The sequence below is a fragment of the Urocitellus parryii genome, chromosome 8, assembly GCF_045843805.1.
Source record: "Urocitellus parryii isolate mUroPar1 chromosome 8, mUroPar1.hap1, whole genome shotgun sequence".
In the NCBI taxonomy this organism is placed as follows: Eukaryota; Metazoa; Chordata; class Mammalia; order Rodentia; family Sciuridae; genus Urocitellus; species Urocitellus parryii.
Window position 1 is genome coordinate 134,154,268 of NC_135538.1, and position 17,865 is coordinate 134,172,132.

At 46.7% G+C, this 17,865-nt stretch overlaps 1 protein-coding gene across 1 annotated transcript in view; it reads right to left on the reverse strand.

Moving 5' to 3' along the window:
* The window catches only part of Slc22a23 (solute carrier family 22 member 23), a 179,131-nt gene that overhangs the window by 6,875 nt on the left and 154,391 nt on the right, over positions 1–17,865 (reverse strand). The window contains exons 6-9 of the mRNA XM_026407108.2: positions 10,555–10,657; positions 7,847–8,079; positions 5,985–6,017; positions 4,684–4,807 (exon numbers count right to left, since the gene is read on the reverse strand). Of these exons, the coding sequence (XP_026262893.1) occupies positions 4,684–4,807; positions 5,985–6,017; positions 7,847–8,079; positions 10,555–10,657 (493 nt within the window). The remainder of the gene's footprint in view (positions 1–4,683; positions 4,808–5,984; positions 6,018–7,846; positions 8,080–10,554; positions 10,658–17,865) is intronic.

Sequence of the window (17,865 nt, forward strand, 5' to 3'; positions counted from 1 at the left end):
ATCGGGCCGGCTTCCTTGGTAGGAAGGCTGGCTCACCCAAATGAATGGCACAGGTTAAATATAGATGACCACTATGAAGAGCAGTGAGACAAAGTCCATCTATCAGATGAGTAACAGGAATACCTAAAATAGCCATTTAGTACTTCTGATAAACTCAGGAAGCCACAGGATGTCATGAGGGACATTGTCAGATGCCAGGGATAATGGATGTGTTTGGGCTTTAGTAAGACATCATTGTCTCTGGAGCCTCCCTTATTCTACTTGTGCTTTTCTGGCACTATGTGTGGACAGAGCCCTTACTCACATGGGGGTCATAAACAGAAAGGTGGAGTGCAGACCCTCAGAAGAGTATGCATGGAACCACTACTAGAGGGCAAAGGCTCAGCACCAAGGAAGTCTCCTTGCATAATGCCAGGTGAATGATATTTATATAATTTATGAATATAATGTTGATAAATCATGTTAATGAAATATAATTGATTTATGGCACATTAACCTATCTGTATTGTGTATATAATATGAAACATGTTCATATGCATAGATAACATGGAATATGTTCATATGGTGCATAACAATATTTCAGCCCATGACAAACCACAAACACACAGAACAATGGACCTATGAGATTATATTGGAGCTGAAAATTTCCTGTTCCTGGTGATATTGTAGCAGTGGTGACATAGCCATCATGACATCCAGCACAGTGCATTTCTTGTATATTTGTGATGATGCTGGTATAAACAAACTACTGCGCTTCCATAAAAGTATAGTGCATAAAATTAGGTACAGTACATAATAATTGATAATGATGACCAATGGCTGCTACTACTGGTTTTTGGATTTATTATACTTATTATTTTAGAGTGTACTTCTTTATAGTGTAGAAGTATACTCTAAAATAAATGTTAACTGTAAGTAGTAATATTCTGTGTTATTTGACAGTGACCTCATACATGTTTACCATGTTTTTTGATTGTATCAAAAGGTCATGCAAATGATTAACCTAGACCATACAGGTTTGTGTTAAATGAATGCTAGGATGTTTTCAGGATAAAAACTGGCTGGTGACATATTTCTCCTAACATGTCCCCATTGTTAAACAATGCATGACTATTTATATATACATACACATATTTTTTTTCTATGAAGGCACTTTTCTGTTTGGTTTTATACCAGATTTCTAGAAGTTATTTGTAATATTAGGAAGGATTTTGACAGATATTGGTATACCATTTTTGACTTTGTATTTCCTCTTCTGAAATCTCTCATGTGATCCTTACTGGGCATAGTTTTAAGGTGTTAAATTCATTTCCTTCCCAAATGCAGACCTGACTTTTCTGCTGTTCTCCAGGCTTGCCACTAAGGGGCAGCATATACACATGTTTACTCATCAGAGACACCCGATTTATAGAAAGGGGGGACAAGTTGTCTCCTTGTGCGTTAGGAATACAAATACTTTAGTAATAATATATAGATAAGAATGGAAAGATGACAGGAAGACTACTATTAAAAGTAGCAAGCTTGAATTAAGAATTCCAGGACTACATAGACAAATAGACTCTAAATGCCATATTACAGCATATGTCATCTTTGTCCTTTATGCATCTTCTTGAAGCAATATCGAAACAGAAGACCCTGGGATCTTGTTCAGGGAGGAGTCAGCGCAGTCTGACTACAAATGATTTAGAAGGATGGGCTAGGGGTAAGGGGTGGGGAAGTGTGCAGGAGAGGCTAGACAAAGGAGTTCAGACAATGCATGGGAACTGAGCACCAACACCCAGGGCTCCAGGTCATCTTGTTTTATACTATTTTTTCTGAAAGCTGAAGGAGGGAACCCCACCAGCTGCTAATAGACCAACCCAGGACCCCAAGGCCACTTCTGCTCAAGCCAAGTGGGGAGATGGGGCTATGGGATATAGGTCCTTTCCCAGCCCACGGCAACTTGTACCCAATTCCTGAAGCCTTGGAAGGAAATCTCAGAGGAAGCTGTCACATGACTGACAAATACCATCTGGACTGAGACTAAGCAAGGGGGAAGCGGTTCTCTGTCATATAAAGTCTGGACAGAATCTCATGAAATAAGATTTTGTTCACCCTCCTTAGTCTTCATAATCCTTGGGATAACAGATTTCTGCAAGTGTTTGTGCAGAAAACTTCTTATTCTTGTATTTGTTTACAGTCCGTCCACTCCTGGAATCTTAACCTTTGCTACTGTTCTTGCTCAGAAGGTTTGTTTTTAGTATAGCACTGTAGAAAAAAGTAAGTTTTGCATTAAGAAAGAAGAAGACCACAGATCCCCCCAAGCTGCCTACCCTCATTTATCTTGGACTTATCTATGTGAAGTGGGGGATGGTAGGAAAGCCCATTCCCACCCCAGGGACTTCATGGGAGTTGTTCTGTTGTGTGAGAAAAAGCCACACAAGTCCACGGGTGGGAAGGGCTCACAGTGAGAAGCGTGATTTGTCAGGAACACTAGACATTCTTCCCAGCCTGGCCTGGAGACCCCCTTTGGACTCAATTTCCTTTCATCCTCTGCAGGTACAAAAACATCCCTCAGGGTCTGAAGTTTTTTCTAGTTGGTCATCTTGGTGAGCTGAGCCTCAGAACATATTGGTTGAATTTCTATCCCCAAATAATCTTTTCAGGTTTGTGTCAAAGAAGAAAAGGGTACCCCATTTCCTCCAGTCTAGCTTGCTAAGCAAAAATCTAACAATGAATAAGGAGGCTACAAACTACCAGAGTTAAGTCTGCCTTCCCTCCAGAGAAACAGACCTAATCATATAAATACGGCAGAGAGGCCAGCCCCAAACCCAGAAAGTCTAACCGGGACTGGGACCCTCTTGAAAGAATCATCTTTGTTGGATTCTTTTATAAAGGAAATTTTACTAGTTGAAGAAAGAAGTTGCTGTGCGCCTGAGGTGTTTTGCAACTATAGGCATGAAAGGAGCCGACTCGTCCCTGACGGCGGCTTACTCAGAAGGCAGGGACAGGATGGATTACTTGGCACTTAATCACTTTTTTCTTAATCATAGAATATCTTGGCATTTTCTTACAGAAACCAAGTAGCCATCATTCTTGGCTTGTATTGAACGAATCCAAGAGCATGAATCAAAATGAGCTCCTGTGAAAACTCTATTGTCAGCATGACAACTGCGAATGTATAAAAGAAGAAAGTCCACAAGCCTGTCTGCCTGCTCCAAGTCCTGCCTAGCACCAGAGGGGCTAAAATAATTAGTCTCTCTGGGTCCTGCTTGGAATGGAAATGGCCTCTACTTGTTCTTCCAAAGGGTATCACCATGCTGACTTTCAGGTTTTAACTCACAGCCGAGTAACTGCCTATAACTCACAATTTATATTTTCTAAAAGCACGTGCTTTGATGCTAATGATGTCCTTAGAAAAAGCTCAGTGTGGTATTGATCAAGGTAAGCTCTTCAGTAAGTCACAAAATAGCAAGTACAGGCCGAGTATTTCTTACCCAAAATGCTTGTGGCCAGAAATGTTTCAGCTATTGGATTTTTCCAGATTTTGGAATATTTATGTATACATAATGAGATATCTTAGGGATGGGACCCAAGTTTAAACACAGAATTCATTTATGTTTTACATACACCTTAGAAACACAGCCTGAAGGTATTCTAAAATAATATTTTAAATAATTTTGTTCATGAAACTTTGTGACACTTCTATGGTGTCATGTTGGAAAAAAAGTTTTGGATTTTGGAGTATTTTGGATTTTTACATTTTCAGATTAGGAATGCTCAACTTGTATTATTAGGAAAGTGACACTCTTAAATCACTTAATTTTCATTATGCTTTAATAATAACATTAAATGGTATATATCATCCCTCTACTACTTTCCAGGGATAGCACCAGAAGAATGAAACCTCACTTTATGAATTAAAACAAAAGTCCTTGGCACACATGAATGACACCTTTCCGGAAAACATGAATTAACGACAAACTCCATGTGGGCCAGGGTTATGTTCTTATTTACCTGACCTAGTGTTTGGCAAATAGCAGGCTCCCGATAAATCCTTCCTAACTAAATCAAAGCCACTTCCTGGGCTTCCTCTTTCTGAGGCCTTCCTTTGGATTAGTGATTTCTAATCTTTTCAGGCCAAGCCAAAAAAAATAAGTCCTTTCTGCTTCCTCCCCGCGCCCCCTGGTACCCCTAGACAGGGTCTTGCTGTATTGCCCAGGCTGACCTTAAACTCATGATCCTTCTGCCTTAGCCTCCAAAGTAGATGGGATTACTGGCCCATGCCACTGCATCCAGCTTCCTTTTGATTTTCAATAGCTTTGTTATTGAGGTCTCTTAGAAGAGCTAACAGCACTGACCTTAGCAGAAATACATGCATAAGTGATCTGCCTCTCTTTCCCGCTTCCAGTCATCATCATGTTTCCCATATGTGAATAGTTTCCTGCTCCCCATTCCCCTGGTTACTTCCTGGACAGGACCAGGGATCAAACTCTCACCTGCCCGTTGGGTGCCTCAGGGTCAGAGTGAAGCTGTCCATCTGGCTGTGAGTCATGCAGCTGACACTGCCTGCACACCCAGTACCTTTGTCCAGAAGCCAGGGACGGGGAAAGCTGCTGGGGTTCGTGACACTTGAGCCTGTAGCCAAGGACTCATCTCTGAGTCCCCAGAAGAGAATGTGCTGTGGTATCCCCTGTTACCCACCTTATTACCGTGGGGGTGATCTCTGCACAGAAGAACACACTAAGGCTTCCCACTGCATGGGAGGCAAACATGCCCACAATGGAAAACGCAATGGAGAACTTGTCCTTGACGCTGTCACTCATCCCTGGAGGGGATTAAAAAGAAGGAGAAGTGAGGGGAGACAGAAAAGAACGAACAGGAGGGAGCTAGGCTGGGGGTGAGGGGTGCGGAGCAGGAGCAGGGATGGGAGGATGGAAGCCTGGGACAACCCCCAAGGGTTTCCTGCTCCCCGCTGCCAGTGTGCAGTACAGTCAGGGGCATGTGGTTTCCTTTGGTCAGGTAGCACCTCCAGGCTTAGGAGCCTGGAGCCCTCTTGGCAGGGAACTCTTTTGGGCTCCTTGAGTCCCTGTCCATCAAGCATGCCAGAGCTACAGTGACCTGAATCCTGAAGCCGGGAGCCATGCCCAGCAGGGAGCAGGGTGGCCGTCCTCCTGCTGTCTTAGCAGCATCCCTCCTGCCCCAGCTTCCAAAGGAGCCTCCATGATTTCAGCCTTGGGTCTGATCAGCCCATGCCAGGAGGCAGAGTATCTTAGTGTTGATTTAAGAGAACAAGACCTCAAATAACCCCAGAAGAATTCAAGGGCTCGGAGGGAAAGTGCTTAGCTGATCCCAGCGACTCATCAGTGGCACCAGAGCCTAGTTTGCAGAAGGCAGCGTGAAGCATAGCTCATTGGCATGTGTTTGTGGGCCACACACCTGGGCCCAGCTTAGTCCCCCCGCCAGGATTGCATGGAGGGCAAACACTCCTCAGGGACATTGAGGCATGGGCTTGGGTTGGGCCAGGCAGGTGTGATGGCAGCATGAGGCTCAGGGCAGCCGCCTGCTGTCCCATGACTGGAGAGCAGCGAGATTGCATTGAGTTGCAAGGGAACAGAGGCTTCTCCTTGGAAGCACGGACCTCCAGGCCCCAGTGTTCCAAGGGCTCTCTGATCTTGTCCAGGCGCTGTCCATGAGACAAAGCAATATCAGCAGGGGGCCAAGGGCCTGTGCTAACTTTGGGTGCCAGGGGATAGGGAGGGCATGCGTGCCAAGCTGCACAAAACCGGGGAAATAGGAGTGGCTCTCTGTAGCGGCAAGAGCGGGTAGAGAATACAAATGTATGCTTATAGTGTCCAACCTACGGCCAACTTCAGCTGCAATTCTTGGAGGGCAAAGGGAGGAGAAGAGAAAGAAAAAGGAAGCCAGTCTGTGAGTCTTTATGAAAACTCCCACATGGGTGCATTAAAAGATGAGAATGTGCAGGAACAGCTTTGGGGACTCACCTGAGTCTGGATGCTGGCTGTATTTTCCGATCACTAGGCCCATGGAAACGATGGCACAGGATGACAAAAGCGGGAAGAGAGGGAGAAGGCATGTTAGACACGGGCTAGTGTACTACGCGCCCACGTGACTTGTTTCTGAGCTAACTCCCTTCTATGTCTGGGTCGGCGCCGGCTGCCTGGGCAGTGGAATTCACACTGGACTAAACAAAGAGCTTTTTGTTAAGAAGAGAGGGCTGAAGCCCCACCGGCCTCAGAGCCTGGGGAGAGAATGCAACCCTTCAGAACAGATTTACCCTAGTAAATCCAGAGGATGAATTTCCTCACATATAAAGTTATTCCAGGGTTACTGCTCAGGGCCATAGAGGGCATCTGTGACACCCTGGGGGCAGAGGCATACTGCCACATCTTTCCCAATTGTGTGAGCTCTGCAGAGGCTCCCTGGAAGGGCAGCTAGTGCAATGCTCATCAGGGGGACAGGGACGGAGCGAGAGAGATGCCACCTGTCCATTTCTATCATTAGTCACAGCTGCAAATAGGATCAGGCTCCCTGCAAGGTACTGAATGCATAAGAACCTGCCCAAGTTAGAAAAATACCTCCTGAGTTTGAAACTAGCCGTTTTATAATCCAGTCTGCACAACAGGGCTGCTTCCATCTGAGGGGCACAGGGTCAGTCAGTGAGTCTAACTGACAGCTGGGGTTGGCTTCCCTTGTAAAGGAAGGGGGCATGCCCTAGGGGTGTTGATTTACCCACAGTGTCCCCAGCCTGTCCCCGGAGGACTGCCTGGGCATGAGAAGGCATCCTGCTCGTTCATTTTGTGCTCTGCGCAGCCCGGGATGAAGTGGTGCTTTTCTACACACACAGAGGTGGCTACTTGTTCATGAGGAGCTATATCGAGCTCACTGGAGGGACGAGATGGATTTCCTAGCCTTTCCTTAAATTATTTTAGACATTTATCAGGAAATTTCTTTGGTCCAGGGGGAAACTGAAAAACGAGAATGTATACGAAAAAGCAGTGCCCCCCACGTGAGGGTGTCAAAACAGATTTATTTTCCCCTTAATTTCAGACAAAAGAAACAGGCCCTTTGTTCTTTGTCATGTGATGAATCACACAGAAATAGTCTGCTCATTAGTGAAGTCACATCCACCAAGACTCTGAGGGCCGGGCATGCTGTGGAGTCACAGTGCAGCTGCGAGAACTCTGATTTAGGGCCGAGGAGCTGGGGGAAGAGGCCGGAGGGAAGGCCCAGCATCCTCAGAGGCAGGGACCAGAGATGCTCTACTAAAGGACCATCCTTCCCAAAGCAGTTTCTTCAGGCTGTTGACTTTGGAATGAACACTTAGGCCAGAGGAAGCACTCCTCGGGCCTCCCCCAACCCTTCTGTTACCGTTTGGCTCTCAAATGTCCTCAAAAGGCCCATGTGAAGGCCTAGTCATCAACCTGTGGGGCCACTGGCATGTGATGGAAACTTAAGGAGACTCGACCTATTGGGACTGGGTTAGGTTATTGGGAGCATGTCCTCAAAGGGGCTGTTGGGACCTCAGCCCCTAACTCTTCCTCATTCTCTTCTGCTTCTCCTCTACCATGAGGTGAGCAACTTCCTGCAACATGAGCTCCATCACGATGTGCCTTGTCCCGAGGAAAAAGGCAGTGGATCAATTGACCGTGGACTGGAACCTCCAACACCGAGAGCCAAAGTAAACTTCTCTGTTCTTTAAGCTGATTATCTTGGGTACTTTGTTACAGTAACAGAAAATTAACTGATAAGCCTTCCAAATACTCTTGGTCGTTTTCCAAAGTATTTGCTTCCCTCCTCCAGCACCCCCCCACCTCCACCCTTCCTTTTCCCCTGGCCCACTCACAGTTGAGGAGCCCAAGCTGCAGAAGGGAGGCCAAGGCGGTGAGGATCATGAAGAGCAGCAGCCCTCCCCTGCGTCCAAGGAACCTGACCACCACGCACATGGCCAGGCAGGATGCCAGCGCGATGCTGGCCATGGTATAGTAGTCAGCATAGAAGTTCTCCAGGAGTGGCACCTTCACCTCGTGGCCCATCATGCTCCTGGCAAAGCAGTGGTGGATCCCGTACCCTGTCAGCCTGCAGGAGACACACACACATACACCAGGAGGGGCAGTGGGCAGCATGCATAGACCGAAGGGAAGCCCTGTCTCCTGGGGGCGACCGGGAGAGAGAGGGAAGCAACTCAGTGTGGGAGGGGAAAAAAACATGCTGTCATCAAATATGAACCTCTGACAGAGTGGAATACAGAAGAGGAGACTTCAGAGAAATGTCGGAGAGGCCTCTTGTTCCAATGCGACCTTTCCTGCGAACTGAGGGTGTAAAGCAGAGCTCTTTGTGTGCTCATTTGACAGCCCTGTCAGTGGCCATGCCGACCTCAATTTGGGCAAACAGGCACAGGGCAGTTCTCAGTGGGTCAGTGACAACTGCTGAGATATTCTGCCTCTTGGGGTCTCTCCCCCTCTTTGGTAGCTTGGGTTCTGGAAACTTGGGGATCCATCCAGAGAACTACTTATTTCACTCATTACCTCTGGCTTCTCAACCAAGGGAACTGGGACGAGCCGACTAGAAATCAGGCCAAAGGGAGACATTTAGTCTTCAGGAAACTCTCTCAGTTATTCATTTATCCCAGCTTCCCCCTCACTGTCCTGGGTGTGGTCCTTTACTGTCCCACATGAGCATGAAAATGTGTACCCTAATGTGGCTGACAGATGTCCTCCAGGAAAACAGGAATGAAAATGTGGCTAAGCACTCCCAGGGAGGTTGACGGTGCCTAGCACATACCTCCGGGGCTCCGAGGGGTCCTGTAGGACGTGGCTGAATCTGAAACACCTGTGACACCACAACAGCCCATTCATTATGTCAGCTCTGTCTGTCCCACACCTAAAAATTTCTCTCCTAACCACTGTCTTCATGCTACAGGGAAATCTAAATGCTTTTCATTTGACCTTGAGGATGCATCAAGGTCAACTACAACAGATCCCGCCCCCACAGGGGACAGGCACCCTGGGCCTAGAGAAAGTATTTCCACTCTGGAGATCCTCTACAGGACCCAGCTCCCCTGGGCAACTATTTTATAATCTAGCAATTGATTGGATTTGGTTAGTCTCCTGGGATCCCGTGTCAATTTCTTTTCTTCCTGGCCTGCTGGGATCTCAAGGCAATCTGCTCCTTTTTGTTGCTGTTGTTGTTGTTCTGGTAGAAATGAAGCTTATAGCAGCTAATTTTCAGATAATAAAACCAGGGAAATAGAATCCTCCTCCCCCCACAGGAATTATAAAAATGGAAACTTGCCATCTCGTCTATGCCAAATTTTGTGATTTTTTTTTTCAACAGAAAAGTTGGAGAAGTCTTTCCATTCTTAATAGCACCATTAGCCTATCAGGCGTGTGCCTGAGATTGGACAGCCGTGGGGTGATTGTGCCTTGCACTCATGTTGGGTGGCTGAGAGTGCTGGCTTGATCACTGTGGGGTTATGGCGGGTCATCACAGAAGGTTTAAAGAGTGATTAGATATTTCCTTTTCTATCCTTTGGTGGTAAAATCTTTTGTATCCTTCACAAATGAAATTTAATCTGGAACCTCCAAACTGAGAACTGATTAAATGGAGCTACTTTGACAGAAAAGAGTTGTGGGGAATGACAGGCTCCAACCCTGAGCCTTTCTTTACCTGAAGGCAGGCTTAGACCTTCTATAGACAAGTGCAAACTCCTCCCCCAGTTCACAAATAATGTGCAAACTCCTCCCCCAATTGACCTTCACAAATAATGTGCCAACCCCTAACCCCTATGGGGAGCTAACTACCCCAGATAAGATCTGATTCTAAATGAAGGTTCCTATTTTGCAGTCAGGGAAAGGCAGCTTATTAAGCTATGGGTTGAGACAGGAAGGACCTTTCTGGGTTTATGCTAAGCCCGCTGTGTGAGCAAAGGGCTCCCTGGTAGGGCCCAGCAGGTGAGTGTGAACAGTAGGGTGTGAGAGGCCTCTTGTTTAGAGCATCTGAACTGCTCCTGGTTCAGGCTGACCTACCATTATCTGCAGCTACCCCTGGTTGGGGCCTCTGAGCAGGCTGGGGTACAGGCGTGAGACAGGAGGGCTGAGGACAGGCACGGAGCATGGTTTGTGGCCTGGCCTGTAGAGCTAGGCAAGGGCCCATCATCTCAAACCCCCTTGCTTTTTTTGAAAAGCAGAGAGAGGGAATTGTTTTGAGGGCACATCTGTTGTGACCCAGCTTAGGCCTCCATCTGGGCTTCCTGTACTTGGGGAGCTTCAGCACTGTGCAGGACACAGGGAAAGATGGCTGGGATGGGGACCACTGGCTGGGGTGCTAGCTGCCCGAGGCTTCCTGGTGGAGACTAGGTATCTTCAAGCCCACAGATAAGTAGCTTTGATGGGGTGTATCACACTTCCCATGACCCCCTTCACAGAGAGCTGGCCTGAGAGCAGGCAGGGGGCAAGCTGTGATTCAAAATCCTCTGTCGGGCAGGGAGGAGGATCCTGCATCCCAGGCCCTGCCTGCCCCCCACCTGGCTGCATGTGTCCCCTTGTGACTTACGAGTTCACACACAGAACCACAATGTTCTTCCACAGGTTCCGGGTCCCCACCACCTTCACAATGCACACCTTCTTGGGTCTCCGGGAAAGCTCCTTCTCCAGCTCTGTAAGAGACAGACTGCATGAGACTGGGCAGAATGGAAAATTCCAGTCCAGGCACCACACAGAGGGGAGAAAGCCTTTCCTTCCTTTAAGACAGGGGATAGGGTCTAGGCTTTTGGGAAAGAAATGTACTCATAGGACTCTAACTTTGCAGTTCAAAATCCCCTACAGAGACTGAAAGGGAGCCAAAACATAGTAGTGTAAGTTTCCATTGCAAAGCTTTTTTTTTTTTTTTTTTTTTTTTGAGGGGGGGTTACCCAGGCAGGGTACATACAAATAAACAGTGTAGACTCATTTAACTTTTTTCTGAGTATAACACTTGATGATGACATTCTAGGTTACCCAGGCCCTCATTATGCCCGGGCAAACAAAACAAATGGCTCTTTTCTTTATAGAATATGTATCCATGTTTGTCACCCACAGCTCAGAGACCCTATTTTTTATCTTAGCACAGATTTATAATCTCATTTCATTATGATCTGATAGGATGCAAGATTATGCCTTTTTTTTTTTTGTATTTGCTAGACTGGCTTTGTGGCCTAAAATATGGTCTATTTTAGAAAATGTTCCATGTGATGCTGAGAAGAAAATATATTTAGTCATTGATGGGTGAAATATTCTCTATATATCCGTTAAGTCTAAATTATTACTTGTATTCTTTGGTTCTGATGCCATGACTATGGCCATTTCTGTTAGAAATTGCCCATATAGTATGTGGACATTTGAGAGACAAATGAATACATACGTGTATGTGCATGTTTTAGATGACAAAAAGTCTTTGGGATCTGGGGCTGGGGTACAGCTTGGTGGTGGAGCACATGCTTAGCATGCCAGCACCCCAAACACAAAACAAAAACAAGACAGACAATGTTTTTACTCAAAAGGATGTGACAGACTGTAAAGCTATGACACTGAGACTCTGGTGCGGCTCAGGGTAGCCGGGAAGTCTTTCTGACCGAGTCACACAGTTGCTCCTACGTCACTGTAACCAGGCCACGAGTCTGCGGAAGTCCTGGTGCTGACTTGGCAATTTAACAGAGAAGATCAAAACAAGGAAAGGCCCCAGCCTCCAGGAGCTGACTGGCCTTTGCCCGTGAGCGGCAGTGTCCCACACTTGGCTTCCTGGGTCCCCTCTCTATTCTCTAGCCAGCGGGTGTCCTTGTGGAGTAATCTTCCACTTAGGAACTAAAAAATAAAAGAGACTTCACAGATTGGGAGAGAGAGCCAGTACACTTCAAAACTGTCAGAGTCACCAAGAAACTGTTACAGGTCAGGGGAGAGGGAGATGAGGGATGGAGGTGGGGAGAAGAGATGGCTAACTGCATGTAGCCATTTTCCATTAGTGGCTACTGTCCTGGGTCAGTAGCCACTAATGGAAGAATGGTGTATGCTGGTATTCAGTTTCTTCAGTTTTGACAAAGGTATCATGAAAGAGATGTTAGTCAGGGGCACTTGGAAATCTGTTCTGTCTTGGCAACTTTCCTGTAAATACAAAATTATTCCAGAATAAGAAATGCATTGAAATAGATATCAGAGGCCCCTATCTACTGAGGAAATCTTGAGTGTCTGGGGGCATATAGGTCCATCCTCTGTATCTACGGGTTGTCATCCTCAGATTCAACTAATTGTGGATCTAAAATGTCAGGAAAAAAAAATCGCCTCTTTACTGAACATGTACAGACTTTTTTTCTTGACACGACATTCCCTAAACAACACAACGTAACTATTCACATAGGGTTTACATCGAATTAGGATCATGAAGCGTCTAGAGATGACCTAGGGGGTATGGGAGGCTGTGTGAAGGTTCTGCCCAAATACCGCACTCTTTTATAGAAGGAACTTGAGCACCTGCAGATTTTAGTATCCAAGAGTGATCCCCAAATCACTACCCCACAGATGTGAAGGATTCCTCTGATTGAGGGAGACCATGCCTCCTGAGTTTCCAGAACTTTCTTCTTTCCCATATTTAGGGGTGGAGATTCAGGTCTGCGCAAACCAGCACAGCTGGCATTTTGCCTGACTATCCACAGACCCCCTCAGCTCCTGAGTTCTCCCGACCTGTATTTTCCCATCAGCAAAAATTCACTAATTTGCGGACAAACTTTCTCTATGGTTAAATAAATACACTCTAGTCACTTAATAATAGCGATAGGGGCTACAGTCTGACAATGTGATGTTCGCATGACTTTGTTCTCATGCAAACATCACTGGGTGCTCACACAGACCCAGATGGTCTGAGGGGCCTCTGGATGCCATGGAGAGATGCGGAAAACACGAGACAGACGAGGCTGCTGCTGGCCTCACAGTAGACTGTTTTATAGTCCACCATTTGTTTTCAATAAGGAAGACATTCTATTAGTGATAAAAGTATACTATATGTAATAAACACATGAACCAGTTTACTGCCATTATCGAGTACCATGCACGGTATGTAACTGTATATGCTCTACTCTTATATGACTGGCAGCACAGTATGCTTGTCACCAGCATCATCACAAACACGTGAGGAATGTGTTTTGCTGTGATGTTATACAGCTAGAATGTTTAGAAATTTTTCTGCTCCGTTAAAATCTCATGGGGAAAAAAAAAAATCTCATGGGGGTGCTGAGGTTGTAGCTCAGTGGTTGAGCTCTTGGCTCACATGAGTGAGGCACTGGGTTTGATCCGCAGCACCCCCTAAAAAATAAATAAATAAAATAAAGATTGTGTCCATGGATAACTAAAAAAAATTATAAAAAAAAAATCTCATGGGACCATAGCTGTGTATGAGGTCCTCCATTGACCAAAACATCGTTATGCAGTATACGACTATTTCTCTTAAGAGCCTGGGAATATGAATATCAGATACTCTTACATTCAATGATGTAGGTATCTTCACTGTTGTAAAACTCATCAGAAATCTACCATAATTGCTGTGTTTTCTCACCAGGTAAATCTTCCACGGAAATTTAATTATTCATTAACAAGTTTACATACATTTGAAGTTGTTTCTTTTTTAAAAATGTGGCCCATATTTAACTGCTAATGCATCATTGTGTATGAAATACAATGTTAAAGAAGCTGTAGCAATTGAATTATGATCTGAGTTTTTTTTTTTCCTTTTTTTTTAAAATAACATTAAGCCCTAGAGCTCAGTCTAAGAATTGACTATAGTGTACGGAGGTAACCACATTACTCTAAATGGAATTAAATTAACCTTTGCAGGGATATTGATATTTTGTCAGGCTCCGTTACTCCCATCACCCTCCTATCAGCAACAACATAAAACTCCCTCAGCACAAAGTGCGTTCTTCTGGGATAAAATCCACAAGCTGAGAGTTGTAAGAAACCTTAGCTGACTTCTAAGACCCCATGAGGTCACTGAATAGAAGAGACCTTTTGTCTCTCTAGTTAAGAGATTCGAACCTAAACTCCTTGCAGATGGAAATAAAAGGAGAGGGTGGGAAGACACCTGGATAATCCATCGGACACAAGCCTCAGGGACATTGCTGCTAAAGGTGTGCCTCATGCTGTCCCCTTCCCAAACTCTTCAACTTTCTTGATCTACAGTCATTAGAAGAATTTCAAACGGAGACACAGGTAGAGCCTACTTAATTTGACCAAACAGGTGCAGCCCCTCTTGCTCTGCATTTCCCCGCCCCTGGGTGGCAGCATCAGAGGTCTGGGTGTGGTGAGGGCCCAAGGAGCCCGGATGGAAGCTTGGCTTTGTGCTTCCTTGGGAAAATCATCCACGTGTCTTCCCTTAGCTGAGTTTTCAGTTACCTGCAGTCTATGGTGGTCTGAAAATATTAAATGGAAGTTTCTAGATATTCGCGATCCATAAGTTGTAAATAACTTTCATTACAGTGTATTGTTATAATTGCTCTACTTTGCTATGAGTTATTATTGTTAATCTCCTACTGTGCCTATTTGGAAATCCCACTTTATCACAGGCATACCTATAGAGGGAAAAAACAAAGCCTGTGCAGGGTTTGGTGCTCTCAGTGGTTTCAGTCACCCACTGGGGTCCTGGAATGTCCCTCTGCCTTGTGGCCATGGAGGACCATGTTCATGCTGTGAGCCTGGCTCTTATCTGTTAAGTGAGACAAAGTGCTGCCCTAAGGACCAGATTCAGGAAGGCATCAAGGCATCCGCACAGCACCCCAGCCCTGTGTCTGCTGACTGCACACGCCCTGGCTTCTCACCACCAACGGTGGGAGGCAGAGGTGGTGAGAAGCCAGAGGTGGCCTTGCAGACCCCTGAAAGTTGGTCACCCGCTCTCCACATTGGAAGCTCTGGGTGTGAGAGGCCAACTAGTCTTTCCAAGGCCAGCAGAGGGAGAAGGCAAAGGCAGCTCACCCCGCAGCAGGTGCAGGAGGTGCATGGGGGCTCTGCGTCGGTCTGCAGGGCGGTCGGTGTATGGGGAGCTTGCTTTGGTGCTTGAGGAAAAGGCTAATGTTAGCAGGGAAACTGGAGAATGGCAGTTACAGAAATGAAAAGCAAGAAAAGGCAAAAAGAGAAGTGGGGGGGGGAGAAAAATAGAAACAGGAGAAGGAGGAGGAGGAGGAAGAGGAGGAAAAGAGGAGGAGGAAGAGGAGGAGGAAGAGGAGAAGCCGCACCACTGCCATAAAAGCCATGGAAAAAAATGTACACCCAAAGCGCTAGGGCAGCGGCTCTGAGGCCCCAGCCCACGTTCTGAAGTAGACGTTTGCTGTCTCTGTACTGTGTGGCCCTCAGCCCCCAGGGAGTGATTTAGAATGGTGGCCCTTGGCCACTAGAGCAACTTTGCCTTCCGAGTCTTATCACAGTCACTCCAGAGAACTGAATTTCAAAATCTACCCACATTCTCAACAACTGACCCAGCACTGCAGATCCCTGCCACTGTCTGATACGTGACTCCCCTGACCCAACCCTCTCGGAGAGGGGCAAGAAGTCACGCGTCAGAGGGGTCAAAAGCAAGGTCAGGTGTCAAATCTGTTTCATCACTTGTGAGTGCTGTGACTTTGGGTGGTTACCTAATGCAGAGGACACAGAGGTGTCCTTATTCTGGGACCCTGTAGTCACTGAAGGCTCTGAACTGACTGGTAAGACAAAGAATGAGGCAGGTGAGGGCAAGGCCCGGCTCTCCCTGGCTCTGAGAGCCACCTGTCCAGAGCGTCTAGCGGGCTGCCCAGAGAGGGCCTGGTGCAAGAGGACAAAGGACACTGATTCCTCACGCATGGCTCTCCCCCAAGAAGGGAAAGAAGGAAGTTTGTTCTCTGGGCTTTCTTTCTCTAAGACTTCCTTTCCATGGGGCAACCTTGGGGATGGTGGGAAGAGGCCTCTTTGTGCCTGAACTGAGGTTCCCCCCCATCACAAGGCTGTGTCGTGGATTAAATGCACATCGAGGGTTTTCCCCAGGCCCCGTGGCTCTTTGCTCGCCTTGCCATTACTAAAAAGCAAGGGGCTGATCCTGTGTCTTACGCTAGGAGTTTCCTGCAGTGAGCGACAGCACCAATATGGCCTCATTTAGAACCGTCAAGGCTTCTACTTCTGCTATAAGTGTTCAAAATATTGGGAGTTATGACCTGGGAAGGAAGGAATGCTGTCATATCTGGACATGTCATGTGACATGGAGAGAATGACACTCAGGAATACATCCAAGTGTCTGAAGTAATTCAGCTGCAACACACCACTAAGAACATCAGACATGCTCAATGATAAACTGAAGATAGCTTTAAAAGAGGAATGGAAATGGAAAATTCTGGAACAAAAGGTTTTCTTCTAGCATAAACCCAAGGTTAGGATGCACTCATAGGGGCATGAGCAGTCCCCCTCCACCCCCACACACCTAGAGCTACACCCAAGTCACTCACGTAACCAGAGGTGACAGGATGAGCAGCCCTAACCCTTCCTGGTGACAGAGGATTGGATCTGTATATTCCATAAATATTCATGGAACTCCTGGTACATGTCAGGTCTTCTTGGGGGCTAGGGGTAGAGCAGCCAGCTCGGCAGACCAGCTCTACCTGACCAAGCCTCACCGCTCTGCAGGAGTGGCAGGCACTAATGAGGAGTCCTACAAATCCTTCATTACAGCCAGCCTGGGGGGAAACCGGGAAGTGTGGCAGCAATATTCATGCACAGCTGGGGGTTGACTTGAGCTCTGAGGACTCAGCCAAGATGGGAGAGAGGAAAGGGGACTTTCCTGGGGTGGGCCCTGTGGGGAAGCATGTGGCAGCCTGACCAAGGCCAGCTGTCTGCGGGAAGTAGGCAGAGAGCAGGCAGGGTCCCTGCTTGGAGGATGCAGGGATCTATCCTAAAGGCCCAGGGGGGCTGCGAGAGAGTTTTAAAGCAGGAGTTGATGTGACCTGAGGATATTTGATCTGGCTGCAGATAGAAGGGGCAGCAGGGAGGATGGAGCAGAGCAAGTAGTGCATTTAGCTGGTTGGAGTGGGCTGAGTAAAGAGACCAGGAGTGGGTTAGGAGACTAGAAGTGATGGGAAGATGATTTCAAGCAGAAAAATGTATCAGTGGACGAAGATGGAAATGGCAGCTTTGGCCAGATGTAAGAGACGTGCTGCATCCCCCAAGTGTTCCCCAGTTTTGCTCAAGGCTGTCATCAAAGCCCTTGACAGTCAGGAGGCGGCAGAGAGCCAGAGGCAGATGTGAAGTTAGTGCCCCCCAGACAGAGCTCTGTGACGACAGCTCCAGGGTGGAGTGAAGCTTTCTCCTGGGTTAAGTGTCAAGTGTACCAACCACCCTGCCCTGCCTCCTGGCCGGCACTGCAGAATAGAAATGAGCACGAACAAAGCCCATAAGCAAGGAAATAATTAATACTCCTTTCCAAAAACAGGAGGGAAATGAATCAGTGTAATTAGGATTGAGGAAAGAAGCTTTTCCCGGGCAATATTTTAACCCGCAAGAAGTGAAGTATGATAATTTAATTAGGGAAAGGCAAGTACAAAAGTACCGTAAGACACGAGAGCATGAACCTGCTAATGAAAGAGGCCTGGAGAAATTTGGGGAAGCTCTGGGGATGACCCAAAGCCAGCAAATCTGGTTCAAAAGAAAAAGCTTAATATAATACTCATTCCTTCCCACACATCTCCAAGGTTTCCTTCCTCTCTGAGAGCAGCCCAGTGATGCCACTTCTTGGGTTCAACTACCTAGCAGTCATGTGACCTCTGTTTCACAGCAAGGCCACTTAGTCTCTGTGTTTCAGTTTCCTCATCTGCAAATGGGGACACTT